A 22,566-nucleotide genomic window follows, 5' to 3' on the forward strand; every position below is an offset into this window, starting at 1 on the left:
AATTCTGAAATAAAACTTATTAATTTAGTCAACAAACATTAAGGGCCTATTGTGACCCAAAAGGTTTTGAACTTGGCACTGGGATTATAGATGGTGAACAAAACAGAAACAGTCCTTGCCCTAATTAAGTTTTCAGCCTACTGAGAGAAGAATAATGACTGATATTTGAGTACTATTTGTGGTAAATGCTGTGAAGGAAACGCAGTAATTGAGAATGCCATAGCTGATCAGGAAAAGCCTCTCTGAAGGAGGTCTAGTTAAGAAAGCCTCCAGGGTGAGACATCAGCCATGAGACAAGCAGAGGAAAGGTCATGTGTGAAGGCCTTAGCTTGGAAAAGAACTTGGGGACTGCGATGCTTTGGAGCTATATGCACCCCCAGAAAAATACATTCTTAAGCTGAATCCATCCTTGTGAGTGTGAACTCATTTTAAGTAGGACCCTTTTTTTTTTTGAGGTACAAAAGGGATTGAACCCGGGATCTCATACATGGGAAGCAGAACTCAGACCACTGAGCTATACCCACTCCCCCAGGTAGAACCTTTTGATGGGGTTACTTCAGTTAAGGTGAGGTCCACCTCAGGATGGGCCCTAATCCTATTAATGGAGTCCTTCATAAAAGGAATAAAACGCAGAAAGAAACCCACAGGAAGCAAAAGCTCAAATTCAGTGGAACCAGGAAGAGAACAGAGAGGCCAGGAGAGGCCACGCTAGCCAAGGACCAAGGGTCACTGCCAGCCACCTCCTCAGAACACCACGGTCTTCAGGCAGAAAGCATCGCCTTGAGGATGCCTGCATTTGGACTTTTTTTGTGGTCTCAAACCGTGAGCCCTTAAATTCCTATTGTTGAAGCATCCCTTTACATGATATTTGGTTGAACAGCCAAGGAAACTAAAACAGGATGTATTCTAAGATCTGAAAGGAGGCCAGTGTAGCTGAAGTAGAGTGAGGGAGGGAGAGCGTGACATAGAGGTTAGAGGGAAAGAGGGATCAGATATTGCAGAGCCTTGTAAGCCTTCATAAGGTGTCTGTGATTATTCAAAAGAACTGTACGGTTTAAAACACAAGAGCACCGAGGTCTGATTTATGTTTTTAAAATATTACTCAGGTTGCTGTGCAGAGAAAAAAGTACAAGTGAGAAGGCCACTGCCGTAGTCCTAAACAAGAGATGATGGTGGCTTGGATTACTAAGATGGCTATGGTGAAAGAGAGGAGTGAAAACAATCAGGATATTTTTAAGAGGTAAAAATGACAAGATACCCCCCAAAGAGAAAAGAAATGATAGGACTTATTTATAGATCAGATGAGGGAAGTCAGAGAGAGGAGGAAATCAGAGAGGGTACCCAGCGTTTTGGCTTAAGTGGAGGGTGGTAGTTCCATTTACTGAGTTGAGTAAGACTGAGAAAAGAATAAATTGAGTCAAGGAGGGAATCAGGAGTTCAATATTATACACGTTAGGTCTGAGGTAACTATGAACATCCAAATGGAGAGGTAAACTAAGCAGTTTAGTCTGAAGCTCAGAGCAGAAGGTTGGGCTTTCCACGTAAATTTGTACTTAGTATATTCTGGTTTTATAAGTTCATATTCAGTCCTACACATACTTCTTGAATCATTTGTTAGATTTCTGAGAAAACTGGAATAAGTCAGCAAAATATGGTAATTTTTAACTTACCAAATGCTTTTGGGGGGGAGAAGTGGTTAACTATAGTAATGAATGTGTTCTTTAAAAATAGAATGTTTTTTAATAACTAAGAGGACATAAAAAAAAAAAGTAAAGAGACTTTTAAACCCTAATGTCGGGAAGCAGATGTGGCTCAACTGACAGAGCGCCCGCCTACCATATGGAGGGTCCAGGGTTCTATACCCAGGGCCTCCTGACCAGTGTGGTGAGCTGACCCACGCACAGTGCTGTCGTGCACAAGGAATGCTGTGCCACGCAGGGGTACCCCCACATAGGGGAGCCCCACGTGCAAGGAGAGCGTCCCGCAAGGAAAGCCGCCCCCACGTGAAAAAAATGCAGCCTGCTCAGAAGTAGAGCCGCACACAGAGAGCTGATGCAGCAAGATGACGCAACAGAAAAGAGACGCAGTTTCCCAGTGCCACCTGATAATACAAGCAGATGCAGAAGAACACACAGCAAATGGACACAGAGAGAAGACAACGGTTGGTGGGGGGGGGAGGGGAGAGAAATAAATAAAAATAAACCTTTAAAAAATAAAAAAATAAACCTTAATGTCATCCTTGGGAAAACTGTAACTCAGTGATTTGCTAAAAACAAAAATGCAAAAAACTTTACCCAATACACATAAGCAATGGGATTTTTCAAAGTTCACAGAACACTTTACAAAAGAGAAGTATAATGGCCCCGTCTAAATTTTTTACCTGTTGTAACATTACTTACAGATCTGGGCTGCCCTGAGAATCTCCGGTTATAATCATTAATATCTTGATGCAATTGTACAACATCCTGAGACTGATTTTCTTCACCAAATACTGTCAGTAGTAAAGTTACCTGTATATTATAGAAAAAAAGTTATACCTTTTTGTATCATTATAATGTTCTATATTAATTTTTTTTTCATTTTGTTATTTCTCAATAGAATGAAAAAAATGTCTAAATTTATATTTCGCTCATTTTTTTTTATATAGGGAACATGGGTAAAGGGGAAGTTATAGTAATATTGCCTTATAAAAAAACACAATGCAAAATGTAATTTGAATTCCTATAAAATAAAATAAAATGGGCACCATATCCAAGCACTGGTTCTAATATTTTCTTGTTCACACCAGGGATAAATGTAGTAACTCTGTATTTGGGCCAATAGATATCTGAAGTTATATGAATGATGAGAAAACATTCAGGAGCAAGGTGACATGAAAATATATACCTATTGCTTCAAGAGAGAAAAAATTAGGGATTTTTATTTTGGTATGAAAATCATGATTCCTTATTCTCATGGGTATTTGAAACATCTCTAAATTCTATGAACCATAATCCATAATACTGAAATTAAGCAGGAACCAGCTCTCAAATAGCAATCATATTAGCAGGATCATCATCATCAAAAAAAAAAAGAAAAACAGTGGACAAAATGGCTGAAATGCTGTCTTTACATTAATAACACTGAGTGTTAATGGATTGAATTTTCCAATTAAAAGACACAGGTTGGCAGAATGGATGAAAAAGCATGACCCAACTAAATGTTGTCTATAAGAGACCTACCTGGGATCCAAAGACACAAATATGTTGAAAGTAAAGTATGGAAAAATATATTCTATGCAAATAGTAACCAAAAGGAGCTGGGGTAGCTATATTAATATCAGACAAAATATACTTCAAATCAAAAGCTGGTGAACCAAGGTTCTACCATGATTATTTTTATAATATGATAGCTAAAAAACAGTGACTGCTTTCAAGTTGAAAAAAAAAAGCTGTTTTAAGAGACAAAGAAGGATACTATGTGTTAATAAAAGTGACAATCCGTCAAGAAGAAATAACAATAATATTTATGTACCTAACCACGTTGCCCCAAAACACATGGGGCAAATACTGGCAAAACTGAAGAAAGAAATACACAATTCTACAATAATAGTTAGAGACTTCAATACACCAGTCTCATCAGTAGATAGACCATCTAGATAGAAGATCAATCAGGAAACAGAGAACTTGAATAATATGATAAATAAACTAAACCAAATAAACATAAATAGAATGTTATCCCCCAAAACAGCAGGATATTCTTCTCAAGTGAGCATTCTCCAAGACAGACCATTCTCTAAGGTAGACCACTATATTAGTCAGCCAAAGGAATGTTGATGCAAAGTACCAGAAATCTGTTGGCTTTCATAAAGGGTATTTATGTGAGATAAAAGCTTACAGTTATGAGGCCCTGAAGAATCCAACTCAAGGTTAATTTCTCACCAAAGTTAGTTGCCATGAATTGAAGCAAGATGGTGGGCAACCTCTCCTGGTCTCTCCTTCCTTCTTCCTCTTAGTGACACCAGGGCCCAGCTTCCTCTGATTTCAGCTGTAGGCTGGCATAGCACTTGTCTCTCTCTTCCTCAGGGGCTCATCTCTCTTCCCAGGGCGATAGTTGTTTGAGCCTTCTCCTTTCTGTCACATGGCAGGACCAAAATGATAAAGTTCTCTCCTCTTCTGTGTATCTTCTTCTTCTGTGTGTCTTCTTCAGTGTCCATTTATATTCGCTCTTCAAGGGGCAGGAATGCAATCCTGAGTCATGCCCTACCAATGTGGTGGAACCAAACCCTAATCTTACCATGATTTAATCAAAGATGTCTCAGCTGAATCTAATATAATCAAAGGGTATCACACCCAGAGGAACAGACCAGTTTACGAACATAATCCTTCTTTTTAGGAATTCATAATATCAAACTACTACAACCACATACTGGCATACCGGGTCACAAAACAAGTGTTTTGTTTTTTTTTAATTGATTTTGTAAAAATATTACATTAAAAAAACAATATGAGGTCCCATTCAACCCCACTACCCCCACCCCATCACTCCCCCCCCAGCAACACTCAATCCCATCATCATGACACATCCATTGCATGTGGTAAGTACATCTCTGGGCACCTCTGCACCTCATGGTCAATGGTCCACATCATGGCCCATACTCTCCCACATTCCATCCAGTGGGCCCTGGGAGGATTTACAATGTCCGGTGATTGCCCCTGCAGCACCATCCAGGGCAACTCTAAGTCCCAAAGGCGCCTCCACATCTCATCTCTTCCTGCCATTCCCCATACCCATATCAGCCACCATGTCCACTTTTCCCACTCCACTCCAATGCCACCTTTTCTCTGTGGACCTTGGATTGGTTATGTCCGTGGCATCTCTATGTCAAGAGGAGGCTCAGATTCCACATGGATACTGGATGCAATCCTCCTGCTTTCAGTTAAAACAAGTCTTAATAAATATAGAAAGGTTAAATTATACGAAACATTTTCCCTGCTATAATGGAATACAACTGGAAATCAATAACAGGCAGAGAACAAGAAAATCCACAAATACATAGAAATTAAATAACATACTATTAAACAACTAAGTGGGTCAAAGAACGAACTGCATTCCTGAGACGAATGAAAATGAGAACACCACATATCAAAACTTATGGGAGGGACAACCAGCAAGATGGTGGTGGAGTAAGGCGCTCCCAGAGTCAGCTCCTGCTACAGGGCAGTTAGCAAACACCCAGAACTCTCTGGAGCTAGCTGAAGCACCTGTTTGGGGGCTCCAGGAGACCAGAAGAGCATCCTGCAATGTCCTTGGGGGAGTGGAAGGAGGAGGCTGCCCATCTGCAGAGAAGACTCGTAAGTAGAGGCTCCACACCCCGGAGGCTGGTACCCATCCTCCACTGGAGGCACAGGCCGCCTCGGGAGCTGTTCCATGGCTGGAATCGAAAGGCTCCACTTCCCCAAAACAGGGGAGGAAGAGACGGTTGGGCACCAATTTCAGCTATGATGAGGAAATTCAGCGGGCTACAGTATAATCCTGAGAACAGCTAAGGTTTGAGCCTGTCCAGGTTAGAAAGAGGCCGGGAGCTGCCATCTTAACTCCACACCTGGCACGAGGGGAAGTAGGGCGGGCTGAGGGTGCCAGTGCTAGGCCCCAGTGCCACCTCCAGCAGGGAGGAGGCTGTGGGGACCTGCGCCAGCCTCTCCAGGAAATTACCAGCCACCGCGGAGGCCAGTGATCATCCTGCTCTGGCGGCATGAGCTGCCCCAGGAGCTGCTCTGTGACGGGAATGGGAAACTCCATTTCCCAGAATCAGGGGAGAAGGAGACGGTTGGCTGCTGATTTCAGCTACTGATTGGTAGACTTGGCTGACTAAGATATAACCCTGGGAACAGCTGCAGTGAGAACCAGCCCAGGTCAGAAAGAGGCCAGTGGCCGCCATTCTGACTCCGCCCCCAGCCTGAGGGGAAGCCGGGCTGACAGCAACTTTCAGTGTCAGCAGGAACCAGTTTCTTGCCCACAGATCAGCCTGCAGCCCACCTCTGGTGGAGAGGAGGATGAGGAGACCAGCACCAGCAGAGACAGGTAACTGCAGGGAACTTTGGCTGGCATAGACTGAAAATCAGAAGTCTACCAGGGCAAGTGCAGTCATCTTGGACCCACACTGCATAGACTGCTGCCCACACCTGCAGCTCCATCCCTGCCCCAGGCAGGGAAGAAAGGGATGTGAAGCTTCATCAGTCTCTCTGGGCAATTACAGTCTAGGCCTGCACTTGGATTATTCCACATAGCTGTGACTCTGTCCCTACCACTGGCAAAGGAGAAAGCTGGAAGAAGTTTCGTTGGTTCCTGGTGCAATGAGGGCAGCTTGAGCCTCCACAGCTTACAGCACCAACTACATACTTGGCTCCCACTGCACAACCAGCAAGGGAGAAACGATAGGAAGCCCTAAACTAGAGAGAATAACTGGACCCAGAATACTCTAGTAAGCCAGATGTGAAGACACCAACAAAAAATTAAAACCCACACCAAGAAACAGGAAACTATGGCCCAGTTAAAGGAACCAGACAAGTCTTCAGAATGACATAAAGAAGTTGAGACAACTAATTATAGACGTTCAAACAAATCTCCTTAATAAATTCAATGAGATGGCTAAAGAGATTAAGGATATTAAGAAGACATTGAATGAGCACAAAGAAGAATTTGAAAGGATACACAGAAAAATAGCAGATCTTATGGGAATGAAAGGTGCAATCAATGAAATTTTAAAAAACATTGGAATCATATAATAGCAGAAAAAAGGATTGGTGAGCTTGAAGAAATGGCCTCTGAAAGTGAACATATAAAAGAACAGATGAAGAAAAGAATGGAAAAAATTGAACAAAGTCTTGGAACTAAATGACAGCAAAAGGCATGCAAACATACATGTCATGGGTGTCCCAGAAGGAGAAGGGAAGGGAAAAGGGGCAGAAGGAATATTTAAAGAAATAATGGTAGAAAATTTCCCAACCCTATTGAAGGACATAGATATCCCTGTCCAAGAAGCACAATGTACTCCTATCCGAAAAAATCCAAACAGACCAACTCAAAGACACATACTCAACAGAATGTCAAAGGCCAAAGACGAAGAGAAAATTCTGAGAGTAGCAAGAAAAAAGCAGTGCATAACATATAAGGGATATCCAATAAGATTAAGTGCTGATTTCTCACCAGAAACCATGGAGGCAAGAAGACAGTGGTCTGATATATTTAAGACACAAGAAAAAACTTCCAGCCAAGAATCTTAAATCCAGCAAGACTTTCTTTCAAAAATGAGGGCAAAATTAGAATATTCACAGATAAACAGAAACTGAGAGAATTTCTAAGCAAGAGACCAGAATTTCAGGAAATACTAAAGGGTGTGCTAGAGCCTGAAAAAAAAAGACAGGAGAGAGAGGCCTTGAAGAGAGTCTAGAAATGACGATTATATCAATAAAAGTAACTGTCAAAAGAGTGGTGAAAATAAAATATGACATATAAAACTCAAATAGTAAGAAATAAACTTAACCAATGATGTAAAGCACTTGTATTCAGAAAACTGCAACTCAATGTTAAAATAAATCAAAAAAGCCCCAAATAACTGGAAGAACATTCCATGCTCATTGACTGGAATACTAAATATCATTAAGATGTCAATTCTACTCAAATTGATATACAGATTTTAAGGTATGTTTAAGGTATGTAGAAGTTTTAATTAGCTTTACTGTAAAATTGTGGAAAAGTATAGAGTGGATGGTAACACACAGTGAGTAACAGCTAGTTTATAAATGGGGATGTGACTGAAAATGGTAGCCTAGTTATGTAAATGCCAATTGGCAGAATGCTTGAGAATAATCTAGGAAGTGGATAGCACAGTAAACTAAGAGGTGGGTGAAAACTGTGGTTGATGGTACAGATGCAAGAGTGTCCTTTGTTAGCTAGAGCAAATGTACATCACTACTGCAGGGTAATGGGAATGTGGAGAAGTATGGGAAAAATACAGCTGGAGTGACCTATGGACTGAGGATAGTGGTAATAATATAATATTCTTGCATCTATGCAAAAGATGTACTGTGTTGATACTGAGGCAGTATGGAAAATGTGAGCCAAATGTACACTACAGATATGGTAACAATCAGATGATATTTTATCTGTAGCAAATGACACACCACATTATGGTGTGTTGATGGAGGGGTGTTGTCTGGGAATTCTGCACATGTGCATGATTGTTTTTATAAGTTTACAACTTCTGTCATAAAAAATATATTTAAAAAAAATAATAGGGTGGGTTGTGGGAAAAGAACTATGATTAGTAGTAAGATTTTGACAGTGTTCTTTCATAGTTTGTAACAAATGTCTCATGACAATGCAAGGTGTTGGTGGAGGGTTGATGTATGGGACCCCTGAATGATGTTAAGCATGTTTGCTTTATAAGTTCACAACTTTTACTATACACTTAATTGTTTATGTATGGTCATATATAAATGATATAAAGATAATAACAAATGGATTGGTTAAGGGAAAACTACTTTGTTTAGTACTAATATTTTGACAATGCTCTTTAATCATTAGTTAAAAAAGTTTAAAAACAATGCAAGTTATTGGTGGTAGGGTGAAATGTTATATATGTTTTGTTCACAACTATTATACACTTACTGTTTATGTAAAAAAAAATTATGGGATGCAGCAAAAGCAATGCTCAGAGGGAAATTTATAGCCTTAAAATGCTTACATTAAAAAACAAGAGCTAAAATCAAAGACCTAACTGCACACCTGGAGGAACTAGAAAAATAACAAAAAATTAACCCTAAAGCAAAGAGAAGGAAAGAAATAAAGATTAGAGCAGAAATAAATTGAGAATAAAATTTTTTTTAAATTAATAAAACCAAAATTTGATTCTTTGAAAAGATCAATAAAATCAACAAATTCAGCAAGATGGTGGGTATGAGATCAATATGCAATAATCAGTAGTTTCCATACACTAGTAATGAGCAATCTAAAGAAAAAATCAAAACAATTACATTACAATAGCAACTAAAAGAATCAAAGATCTAGGAATAAATTTAACCAAGCATGTAAAGGATTTTCACACAAAAAACTACAAAACATTGCTAAAAGAAATTAAAGAAGAGTTAAATATTCATACTCGTGGATTATAAGACTAAGTATCATTAAAATGTCAATTCTATCCAAAATGATTTACGGATTCAGTACAATCCCAATCAAAATTACAACAACCTACTTTGCAGAAATGGAAAAGCCAATGATCAAATTTATTTGAAAGCCTAAGGGCCTCCGAATAGCCAAAACAACTTGGAAAGAAAGAACAAAGTTGGAGGACCCACACTTTCTGGCTTTAAAGCATATTACAAAGCTACAGTGGCCCATACAACATGGTATTGGCACAAGGATAGATATATTGACCAATGGAATTGAACTGAGTTCAGAAATAGTCCCTCACAACATCTATGGCCAACTAATTTTTGACAAGACTGCCAAGTCTACTCAACTGGGAAAGAAAAGTCTCTTTAAGAAATGGTGCTGGGAGAACTGGAGATCCATATGCAAAACAATGTAAGAGAACCCCTATCTCACACTATTATAAAAATTCACTCAATATGGATTAAAGACCTAAATAAAAGAGCCAGGACTATAAAACTCCTAGAAGAAAATATAAGGAAGCATCTCAGGATCATGAGTTAGAAAATAGTTTCTTAGACTTTACACCCAAAGCACAAGCAATGATAGGAAATAGATAAAAGGGACCTCCTCAAATTTAAAAACTTTTGGGCATCAAAAGACTTTGTCACAAAAGACTTTGTCACAAAAGTGTCCTACTTAAAGGGAGAAAATATTTGGAAAACCCATATCTGATAAGGATTTAATATCCAAAATATATAAAGAAACCTTACAACTCAATAACAGAAAGAAAAACAACCAATTAAAAACAGGCAAAAAATGTGAACAGATTCTTCTCCAAAGAATATATACAAAATGGCTAAAAAGCACATGAAAAAAATGCTTAACATCACTAGTTATTGGGGAAATGCAAATCAAAACCACAACGATATACCATTTCATACCCATTAGAATGGCTACTATTACGAAATCAGCCACGTTAGAGAGGATGTGGAGCTAAAGAAACCATCATTCATTGCTGGTGGGAATGTAAAATGGTACAGCCACTGCGGAAGACAGTTTGGGGGTTCATCAGGAAGCTAAATATAGAATTCACACACCTGGTAATCCTGCTACTAGGTTTATACCTAGAAGAATTGAAAGCAGGGAATCAGATACTTGCATAAAGATGTTCACAGTGGCATTAATCACAATTGCCAAAAGATGGGAACAAAATGTGGTATGTATTTTTTATTAATATTCAGCTGTAATTGGATTATTATTCAGCTGTAAAAAGGAATCAAGTCCTGGTGCGTGCAACAACATGGATGAACCTGGAGGACGTTATGCTAAGTGAAATCAGCCAGGCACAAAAGGACAAATATTGTATGATCTCACTGGTATTAACTAATTATAATAAGCAAAATCACAGAGTTAGAATCTAGAATACAGGTACAAGAGAATAGACTGGGGGTAGAAAATGGGGAGCTGGTGCTTAATTTGTACAGAATTTCTATTTAGGTTGATTGTAAAGACTTGGAAAGGGATGGTGGTGATGGTAGCACATTATTTTGAGTATAATTAGCAGTATTGAATTATGTATGTGAATGTGGCTGAAAGGGAAGTTTGAGGTCATGTATGTTACTGGAATGAAAGAAGATAAAACATGGGCCTGTATAACACAGTGAACCCTGTTGTGGAAGATGGACTTGGGTTAACAGTACAAGAATGTTTTTTCTTAACTATAACAAATGCATGACACAACACAAGATATTAATAATAGGGTGGTATGTGGGAAAAATATACATAAATGTAAACTATGGAGTATACTTAATAGTACTATTTTAATGTTCTATTATCAACTGTAGCAAAGGTTCCACACTAATACAAAGTGTCAACAATAGGGGAGTATATGGAAACATTGTATTTTTTTTACACACTCTTCTGTAAACCTACAATTTCTCTAATAAAGAAAAGTAGGGGGAGTGAATGTAGTCCAAGTAATTGGGCACCCACCTCCCACATGGGAGGTCCCAGGTTTGGTTCCCAATGCCTCCTAAAGACAAGCAGATGGTGCAAGGAGCAGACACCGCAACCAGCAAAATGCTGCAACCAGCAGATGCTGCAATCGCCAATGAGCAGGCACCACAACCAGCACTCACCGCAACCAGCAGGGAGCGGAAATGGCTCAAGCAGTTGGGCACTCGCCTCCCACATGGGAGGTCTTGGGTCAAGTTCCTGATGCCACCACCTAAAGAAGACGAGCAGACAAACACAGGAGCCATGTGTGTGTGTGTGTGGGGGAGCAATAAAAATAACAAAAAAACTTGTAATTCTTTATACTGTTACATATAACAATACTTTAAACCATGGTAGTGGTAGGGAACATACACATTATGTCTCAACCACAATGGGATAACCCAAAGGTGACAATATCTTGAAAAGTAAATTTTAAAATAAAATAACCCCTGTAATAATAGTCACTGATGAGGTCTATGATACGATAAAGATGGAGAGGAACAGTGACAGATTTTGTTTTAAATCTTCCAACCGCTGTTTTCATTCTTTCTCAGTTCAAATGGTTTCCAACCAGCTAAACAAAGGGGTATGAGCAGTAGGTTGATGGGAACAAGAGGTACAGCCATCTCTTTCTTTACAAATTTTTTTTTTTAAATGCATTATTTTAGTCCACAAATTCAGTCCATTGTGTCCTAGAAGCCCATCCAGGCTGGGGGCGGGTGGGTGGACGGGCCGCACCACTGTTCACCTTGGGAGTCTGCAAGGGGCTAAGGAGACCCCACCCTCTCAATTTCCCTCTATATTGATTGGGAGTAGTTGTTGAGGACACAGAATCGAGTGGAATTATCTCCAACATAAGAAAAGGAAGGGAGTTGCCAACAAAGGTTGGAGAACTGCTTCTGAGAAATGTGAATTGTGAGCCTCTCAGCTTCCAGGCAGGACCCTCTATCACACTGAACCTGTCCTTGCTGCAACAAGCACACGCCAACCAAGAATACGCTGAGAGGGCGGCCAAAGACCGCCATCTGCTGGCAGACAGTGGAAATCTGTGTGGGGACATTAAAAGTAAATAAGTGAGAGAGGATTTTTCCAGCCTTTATAGCCTCACTCCCCAAGGCCCTAGGAAAGGGTTCTGCAACCCCTTACTGGATCCAGGGCACAGATTTCAACAACTAAGAGAGACAATCTTAAAGACCCAGAGCAAGGTGAAAAAATACTCAAAGAACAACAGTGACACAATGCTTCCCATCACTAAATTCCTGTGAAAGAGAGACAAATTGAGCATCTGAGTAATCTCACCATCCTAATCAGATGCCTAGACATCAGCAAAAAATTTCAAGCCAAACTAAGAAAATGGAAGAAATGACCCAAGAAAAACAATATATCAAAGCCCCAAAAGAGACAGAGGATTTGATACAGCTAATCAAAGAGATGCACACATATTTCCAAGATCAAACTAATGAGTTGAAAGACAATATGGCTAAAGACATAAAGGACATCAAGAAGACACTGAGCTAAACTAAAGAAGATTTTGAAAACCTGAATAGAAAAGTAACAGAGCTCATGGGAATGAAAGACACAATAGGTGGAATCAAAAACACAAAAGGCATACAACGGCAGACTCAAAATGAGGAAAGAAAGAATAAGTAGAAGAAGACATACGAGCAGAAACTGAAGAGAGAAAAGAATGGGAAACAAGGAGCAGGGGCTCAGGGAGTTGAGTAATAATCAGAAGCAAAACAAAGCATGTGTCATGGGAGTTCCAGAAGAGAAGAAAAGGGAAAAGGGGCAGAAAGAGTATTTGAGGAAATAATAGATGAAAATCTCCCAATTCTCACAAAAGAAATGAACTTATATGTCCAAGAAATGTAGCACACCCCAATCAGAATAAATGCAAACAGACCTACTCCAAGACACATACTACCTAAAATGTCAAACATAAAAGATTAAAAAATTCTAAGAGCAGCAAGGGAGAAGCAAACCATCACATTCAAAGGACACCCAGTAAGACTTAGCATGGATTCCTCATCAGAAACCATGGAGGCAAGAAGACAGTGGTATGAAACAATTAGGGTTCTAAAAGAGAAAAACCACCAGCCAAGAACTCTTTAATCAGAAAAAGTATCCTTCCAACATGAAGGAGAGTTTAAAATAGTCACAAACCAACAGAAACTAAGAGAGTTCCTAAAAAAGAATCAATCCACTTTTTGTAGGAAATATTAAAGAAAGCCTTAGAGCCTGAAAGAAAAAGACAGGAAAGAGAGGCTTGGAGGACAGTATAGAAGAAAGAACAGCATAAAGGATAACCAAACAAGTAAAAAGAGATGAAAATAAGATATGACATATGAAAACCAAAGAATAAAATGATGGAAGTAAATAATGCATTTACAGGTGGCGGACTTGGCCCAGTGGTTAGGGTATCTGTCTACCACATGGGTGGTCCGTAGTTCGAACCTGAGGCCTCCTTGACCCGTGTGGAGCTGGCCCATGCACAGAGCTGATGTGTGCAAGGAGTGCCCTGCCACGCATGGGTGTCCCCCGCGTAGGGGAGCCCCACGTGCAAGGAGTGCGCCTCCTAAGGAGAGCCGCTCAATGTAAAAGAAAGTGCAGCCTGCCCAGGAATGGCACCGCACACACGGAGAGCTGACAAAAGATGACGCAACAAAAAGAAACACACGGGAAAACGGACTTTGGCCCAGTGGTTAGGGCGTCCGTCTACCATATGGGAGGTCTGCGGTTCAAACCCCGGGCCTCCTTGACCCGTGTGGAGCTGGCCATGCGCAGCGCTGATGCGCGCAAGGAGTGCCGTGCCACGCAAGGGTGTCCCCCGCGTGGGGGAGCCCCACGCGCAAGGAGTGCGCCCGTGAGGAAAGCCGCCCAGCGTGAAAAGAAAGTGCAGCCTGCCCAGGAATGGCGCCGCCCACACTTCCCATGCCGCTGACGACAACAGAAGCGGACAAAGAAACAAAAAGCAGACAAAGAAACAAGACGCAACAAATAGACACCAAGAACAGACAACCAGGGGAGGGGGGGAAATTAAATAAATAAATAAATCTTAAAAAAAAAAAAAAAAGAAACACAGATTCCCGTGCCGCTGACAACAACAGAAGTAGACAAAGAAGAAGACACAGCAAATACACACAGAGAAAAGACAACCGGGATGGGGGGGGTAAATAAATAAATAAATCTTTAAAAAAAATAATGCATTTAGAGTAATATCATTAAATGTGAATGGATCAAATACTTCAATCAAAAGACATAGGCTGACAGAATGGATTAAAAAACATAAGCCATCCATATGCTCCCTACAGGAGACTGACCTTACATGCGGGGATGGAAAAAGATACTCCACCCAAACAGTAACCAAAAAAGAGCAGGGGTAGCTGTAATAATATCGGACAAAACAGACATTGAATGCAAAAAGTTATAAGAGATACAAAAGAACATTATATATTAATAAAAGGGACAATTGACCAGAAACAAATAACAATCATAAATATCTAAGCATCTAACCAGGGTACCCCAAAATACATGATGCAAACTCTGGCAAAACTGAAGGAAAAAATAAACATCTCTACAATAATTGCTGAAGATTTCAATACACCACTCACATCATTAGACAGAACAACTAGACAGAAGATCAACAAAAAAAGAGAGACTTGAACAATATGATAAATGAGCTACACCTAACAGAATATTACACCCAAATTCAGCAGGTTAAACATACTTCTCAAGTGCTCATTGCTCATGGATCTTTCTCCAGTATAGATCACGTGAGGTCACAAAGCAGATGTCAATAAAGATAAAAAGACTGAAATTATACAAAGCACCTTCTCAGATCAAAATGGAATGAAACTGGAAATCAATAATAGAAGTTCTCCCTAGAGCAATTAGACAAGAAAAATTAATAAATAAAAGGCATTCAAATAGGAAAAGAGGAAGTAAAACTCTATTGCAGATGACATGATCCTATATTTAGAAAGTTCTGAAATGTTTACAACAAATATACTTGAGCTAATGAGTTCAGCAAAGTGGCAGGATGCAAGATCAACATGCAAAAAGCATAAATATCTCTCTATGTAAGTACTGAACAAGCTGAGGAGGAAATCAGGGGGAAAATGCCATTCACAATAGCAACAAAAAGACTCAAATACCTATGAATCAATTTTACCAAAAAAGTACAGGACATATATGCAGAAAACTACAAAACAATGCTAGAAGAAATCAATGAAGACCTAAACAAATGGCAAGACATTCCGTGTTCATAGATCGGAAGACAAAATATTGTGAAGATATCAATCCTATCCAAACAAATTTACAGGTTCAGTGTGATACCAATCAAAATTCTAACCGCCTTTTATCAAAATAGAAAAGACAATTATCACATTCACCTGGAAGGGAAAGTGCACCTGAATAGCCAAAAGCATTCTAAAAGAGCATGTGGGAGGAATTTCATTGCCTGACCTTGAAATATATTACAAAGCTACAGTAGCATAGTATTGGCATAGAGACAGACACATTAATCAGTGTAATAGAGTTGAGAGTCCAGAAATAAACCCTCACCTCTATGGCCAACTGTTTCTCAACAAACCTACCAAGTTGATGTTAACATCAATCTATTCAACAATTGGTGCAGGAAGAACTGGATATCCATAACCAAAAGAATGAAAGAGGGCCCCTATCTCACTCCCTTCACAAAAATTAACTGAAAATTGATGAAAGACTTAAATATAAAAGCCAGGACCATAAAATCACTAGAAGAAAATGTAGGGAAACATCTTCAAGATCTTGTGGTAGGACGTGGTTCCTTGGACCTTACAACCAAAGCATGAACAACAAAACAAAAAATAGATAAATGGGACTTCTTCAAAATTAAACACTTTTGCACCTCATAAGACTGTCAAAAGGCTGAAAAGGCAGCCAACTCAACGGGAGAAAATATTTGGAAAACATGTATCAAATAAGGATCTAACAGCCATGATATGTAAAGAGATGCTGCAATTCAACAATAAAAAGACAAATGACCCAATTTAAAAAGGAGTAAAAGACTTGAATAGACATTTGTCCAAAGAAGAAATAAAAATGGCAAAAAGACAAGTGAAAAAATGTTCAGCATCACTAGTGATTAGGGAAATGCAAATCAAAGCTACAATGAGATCATCATTTCATACCTATTAGAATGGTGACTATTAAAAAGACAGGGAACTACACGTGTTGGAGAGGATGTGGAGAGATAGGAATGCTTATTCACTGTTGGTGGGAATGTAGAATGGTATAGCCATTGTGGAAGACTGTTTGGCAGTTCATAAAGATATTGAATATAGACTTGCCATGTAACTTGGCAATGTCACTACAGGATATATACCCAGAAGAACTGAAAGCAGTGACATGAATAAACATCTGCACACAGATATTCATAGTGGTGTTATTCATGATTCCCAAAACCTGGAGACAACCTAGGTAATCATCAACTGATGAATGGGTAAACAAACTGTGGTATATTCACATGATGGAATATTTGCAGCTGTAAGAAGAAAAGAAAATCGGAAAGCATATGACAACATGGATGAACCTGCAGGACATTATGTTGAGTGAAGCAAGCCAGACACAAAAGAACAAATACTGTATGACTGCACTACTATGAACTAAGTAATATTGTGTAAACTCATGGAGTTAATAACTTGAATATGGGTAACCAGAAAACAGAATGCAGTAAGAGATGAAAAGCTGAGGGTTAACTTATACAGAACTGGTAAAAAGAATGTATGTTGGAAATGAATAGAAAAAGTGAAAGCCCAACATAATGTTGGTAACTAGCAGTACTATTAGTACGTGTAGGTATGAAAGGGATTTAAAGGGAAAATCTAAGGTCGTGTGTTACTAAAAGGAAAGCTAAAAAATGTAAAATAGGACTGTACGGCATATTAAAACCACATGAATATGGATAAAATTCCATATATAAAACTTTCTTTAAAACTGAACAAATGTTTGTTAATACTACAAGATGTTAATATCAGACCAAAAAAACCCCATTATGCTAAGTGAAAGAAACCAGACACAGAGTTCTACATATTATATGATTCCATTTATATAAAATGTAAATATAAATCAATTTATAGAGATGAGATTAGATTAATGGTTATATAAGGTTGGGGAAGGACTGCTACGGGGTATGGCGTTTTTCTTTTTGGAATAATGAAATTGTTCTAAAATTTTTTGTAGTGATGAATGCACAACATTGTGAATATACTAGAAGCCACTGATTACAGTTTGGTTAGATTGTATGGTATGTGAATATATCTCAACAAAACTGCTTAATAAATAAATGTGCAAGAATAGCTAGAAATAGCAGCTATGTACAGTAGGAGAAGCATAAAGAGACTGAGAGGCGAAGAATTTTGTGTTTTTTGCTTATTATTGAAATAATGAAAATGCTAATTATGATTAAAGTGATGAATGCACAATTATGTGATTATACCAAATAGCATTAACTATACACTTTGGATGAATTGTATGTTTTATTAATATTTATCGATAAAATTGATTTGTTTAAAAAAAGTTTAAAAAGTTACAAAATTTAAATGATGTGGCAATTTGAGATTATTTATGAATTCCAAAAAGAGAAATTATGTTTGCAAACTGGTCTGTTCCTCTTGGTGTGATCCCCTTGGATTGTATTAGATTCAGCTGAAATGTCTTTGATTAAATTATGTTAAGATTTGGGCTTTGATGCGACCACGTCAGTAGGGTGCAACTCAGGTTAAGTCCCTGCCCCCTTGATGGGCTGATATAAATGGGCACTCAATCAAGAAGACACAGAAGAAGATACACGGAAAGAGCGCCATAAATGCCACAGGAGAGACCTTTGTCATGACACAGGAGAGAACTTTGATCCTGCAGCCCTGGGAAGAGAAGCCCTATGCCAGCCTGTAGCTGAGAGAAAGGAAGGCTGAACCCTCACAGAGATCAGCAACCGTTTTGCTTCACCACGTGGCAACTGACTGGGTAGGAAAGTACCTCTCATGGTACCTTGAGTTGGACTCTTTAGGGCCTTGTAACTGTAAGCTTTTACCCCAAATAAATACTATCTATAAAAGCCAACAGATTTCTGGTACTTTGCATCAGCATCTCTTTGACTGGCTAATACAAATGGCCAGTAAATTAAAGTTAAAAAAAAAACAAAAGGCCTACTGCCCAGTCTCAGTGTGGCTGGCAGACAGTAAAAGACAATGAGATGTTAGTGGCAAATAGCCTGTGTTGGCTGCCATGGGTCACGCATCAAATCAGCCAGAGGCAGTACCAAAAAATTCTATTTTCTTCCTAACCATGGGCTAAAAAGTCAAGGGTGAACAGATATGTGGAAGCAAGAAGGGAAACAGGCAAAAGACCTAGACCTTCCTCTCAGAACCAAAAATGTGGGCAGTAGATAGCCAGAATAAAGGCTAAAGGAAAGATGTATATATATACCTGTGTGTATTTTTAAATAATCTATCAACAACAAATTATAAAATAAGGTTTTATTTATATAGTGACCAAAAATCAGGCAAAACTAAAATCAGGCATCTCCAATAGTTAGAGATGTATCTGAAATAGTAAAGTTATAAAGAAAATCAAGGAGAGGCTTGCAGGTCAGTGGAGAGGTTGCCTCTAGGTGAGGAGGACTTGGATAGAGATTTGGAAGGTGCTGAGAGGTGGACCTCTGGGGTTGATAACTAGGTTCTGTTTCTTTATTTTGGTGGTGGTGATCTGAGTGTTTTGTGATAATTCACTGTGTGTTTTTCTGTACGTCTGCTACGTTTCACAAAGACTTTTTGAAGAACTGTCACCACTTTTATCATTTCATTTTTTTTTTTGGTCTCTGGGGATTTATGCCTTTACAAAATTGCCTTTACTGTTGTTTTACAAGAAGCAAAAGTAAATGTATGCATTCAATTTGACTTCTTTACATAGAACCTCGCTATCATTTTTAGTACTTCATTTTGCATGCTGGAAGACTTCCTAAGGAAATGCCTTAAAAATTTTTACATGTTCATAACCCATTATCAGAAAGGCATATACTTTTATTTAAATGAAAAATAAAATAACTATAATAGGAATTTATGAAAGACTATGTACAACTGAATGTACTATTTTGTTGTTTACTAATTTAAAAAGAACTTTGGTTTCTCATATTGTTCAGTAATTTGTTTTCTATTGTTTGTCAAAGAAATTGACAAAATTTGGAATGTTATAACTTTCTTACTGTGTTAACATTTTAGTCTTCAAATTTATGCTTATAAAAACCCACTGGGGAAGTGGATTGGCTCAATTGATAGAGCATCTGCCTACCATATAGAAGGTCCAGGGTTCAAACCCAGGGCATCCTGACCCATGTGGTGAGCTGGCCTATGCACAGTGCTGATGCGTGCAAGGAGTGCCATGCCAAGCAGGGGTGTCCCCTGCATAGGGGAGCTCCATGCACAAGGAGTGCACCCCAAACGAAAAAAGTGCAGCCTGCCCAGGAGTGGCGCTGCACATATGGAGAGCTGACAAAGCAAGATGATACAACAAAAAGAGACACAGATTCCCAGCTGCTGACAAGAATGCAAGAAGACACAGAAGAACACACAGCGAATGGACAGAGCAGACAATGGCGGTGGGGGGGGAGGGAGGGAGAGAAATAAATAAAAAATAAGTCTTTAAAAAAAAATCCAGGGAAACGGACTTTGGCCCAGTGGTTAGGGCGTCCGTCTACCTCATGGGAGGTCCGCGGTTCAAGCCCCGGGCCTCCTTGACCCTTGTGGAGCTGGCCCATGTGCAGTGCTGATGCGCGTAAGGAGTGCCGTGCCACACAGGGGTGTCCCCGCATAGGGGAGCCCCACGCGCAAGGAGTGCACCCATAAGGAGAGCCACCCAGCGCGAAGGAGGGAGCAGCCTGCCGAGGAATGGCGCCGCCCACACTTCCCGTGCCGCTGACGACAACAGAAGCGGACAAAGAAACAAGACGCAGCAAAAAGACACAGAAAACAGACAACCAGGGGAGGGGAGGGGAATTAAATAAATAAAAATAAATCTTTAAAAAAAAAAAATCCACGGGGAAGCAGATGTGGCTCGAGCAATTGGGCTTCTGCCTACCACATGGTTTGGTTCCCTATGCCTCCTAAAGAAGACAGCAGCTGGCACAATCGGCATGCGCAGCAAGCTGATGCCACAAGATGACACAACAAGAGACACAAGAAGAAAAACATAATGAGAGACACAACAAAGCAGGGAATAGGCATGGCTCAAACGATTAGGCACCTCCCTCCCACATTGGAGGTCCCAGATTCAGTTCGTGGTCCCTCCTAAAGAAACAAGGAAAATGAACAGACCCAGCAAGTACAAACAATGAGGGGGTGAGGAGAAGTAAATAAATAAAATAAATCTTAAAAAAACAAAACAAAACAAAAATCCATTGCCTCCCTCTTGAGGTGGCTTCTACTCTAACTGTAATGTTCTACTCTGTTCTGGACAATGTAATGTGGATGTGTCTCTGAAAGTACTGAAACTTATTTTAGATTTTTATTCATTATTTAAAGCTGTCTGGACCCTCACTGGAAAAGGGCAGATTATAGGAACCTCTTATATTTTTTAATGTAACATTTTTTGTGATCTATGTATCTTTTTTTAAGAAAGACAATTAGATAAAAATTTTAAAATTTTAAAAAAAGGAAATAATACTCTGTTTTCTCTTCCGATCAAACAAATCTTTTGCCTTTTACTAAAGATTTCCGTGGAGAGAAACAAATCTGAGCTATCAATTAATTTTTTGAGGCCCTGACTCAGGGCTAAAAAAAAAAAAAGAAAAAAAGGAAATAAAATAGGTTTTTTTTTCCAAAGTAGTATACGTGGTCTATTTTCTTATGCCTGGTTAGCAGTTCAGTTCACCCTTTGCTGGTATTGCAGCTAAGATTGGTTAGGATTGTGAGGGGGATTCGTTTATTAGTTGTTTTTCAGTAAAACTAAGATTTCAAAGGGAATTACTTTTTTTTTTTCAGATTATGTTTTAAGATGGTTTTGAAAAAATAAGAGTAACATCATAGATGTTTTGGGTAAATAAAATTGTGCTAAAAATAACTGAGTAATCCAAAATTTAGATACAGAATAAGTTACAAAATGAGCTAGCATAAATGATGCTTTCCAGATACAAAACATTACCGTTTGTCTACAGATTGGACAACTGATTGCCCCAAGCCATGAACCGTATCGCCAGTATGCAATAATGCAGGTACCTAACGGAAAAAAACAAGAACAAAAACAAAACATTAATACAGATGTTTTAAAGTTCATATAGCCTGAGAAAGTTTCACATATTTGAAATAGTTTAACAGTATCATCTTATTTTCCCAGTATTTTTAGTTCATCCAACCAAATATTCATTATTACTCATGACCCATAAAATTGTATGTAAAGTCAAATCTAGTATCAATTTCCAGCCACTGAAAAATAGTTTCACTTAAATTGTTAAACTACAAACACTTCGCACATTTTACATAGCAAGCATGCATTAACTGTCCTGATACTATGATGCTAAATAGAAAACCCTGCATTTTCTATGTAAAATAAATAAAATAATTAAACATCACTATAAAATAAAACCAACAAATCCCAGTATAAATTTTTACAAATTTGATATGTATGTGGCAGAAGTACAACTTATATTTTTTTAAGAGTTCAGAAAACCAAATTACTGAATTTTTGACTAATAGTATTTGAACAGTAGTTTGAGCAAGGAACCAAAGGATACTCCCTGCCCTAAAAAAGCTTTTAATCCTGCTCACTAATTGAGTTAACTCTTGTACTGCATGGGTTTGATTTTTCTTTATTCTTAAGCAGCAAACAGCTACAACTAAATAGCACAACCTCAAGCAGGGGTTCTTTAACAGAGGTCCAAAGATTTCAGGGGGCCTGTGAGCTTGAATTTTAAAAAGTCAACTTATCTTTACCTTTTCTAGCCTCTAACTGAAATCTAGCATTTCCTTCACTTAAGAACGTATGCATTAAATTACAGTAGTATTCATTTCAGTGACTGGCAAGGGGTCTGTAGAACAAAAAAAGGTTAAGAACCCCTGGCCTAAAGGAATAGTTTATATAACCTTGGAAATTGGTAGGTGAGATAAAAATATAAGCACTACTCTTTAGGCTAATCACAGATGAAGAGGGAATATTTTTAAATACTGTCTGGTATTTAAGGAGCTAATTCACTTTCTTCTCTGCAGGACTTCTGCTTCTCCAACCATCCAGACCCAAAGATGAATATGTGGACTACATAGTCCTTGCCATCTTCCTTCTAATTCCAGATCTCTGTATTTCTACTCCTGCTTTAGCAATTGAGCTTAGCTCTTCTGTATTTCTTAGTCTGGTACCTCTGAATCAAATAAGTGTTCAGAATTCAGAGCAAACAAATGACAATCA

General features: G+C 38.8%; 1 protein-coding gene and 1 non-coding gene across 10 annotated transcripts in view; one reads left to right on the forward strand and one right to left on the reverse strand.

Annotated features, from left to right (window-relative positions):
* Positions 1-22,566, reverse strand: part of RNF170 (ring finger protein 170) — a 45,937-nt gene that overhangs the window by 6,146 nt on the left and 17,225 nt on the right. For all 9 annotated transcript variants that reach the window (XM_071212682.1, XM_004478277.5, XM_004478279.5 and 6 more), the window contains 2 exons: positions 21,310-21,383; positions 2,400-2,510 (listed from right to left, as the gene is read on the reverse strand). In XM_071212682.1, the coding sequence (XP_071068783.1) occupies positions 2,400-2,510; positions 21,310-21,383 (185 nt within the window). The remainder of the gene's footprint in view (positions 1-2,399; positions 2,511-21,309; positions 21,384-22,566) is intronic.
* Positions 20,829-20,941, forward strand: LOC111760504 (U5 spliceosomal RNA). Its single transcript, XR_002794169.1, has one exon. It is a non-coding gene; the product is annotated as a U5 spliceosomal RNA (small nuclear RNA).

This window comes from Dasypus novemcinctus, chromosome 29 (genome assembly GCF_030445035.2).
Source record: "Dasypus novemcinctus isolate mDasNov1 chromosome 29, mDasNov1.1.hap2, whole genome shotgun sequence".
NCBI lineage: Eukaryota > Metazoa > Chordata > Mammalia > Cingulata > Dasypodidae > Dasypus > Dasypus novemcinctus.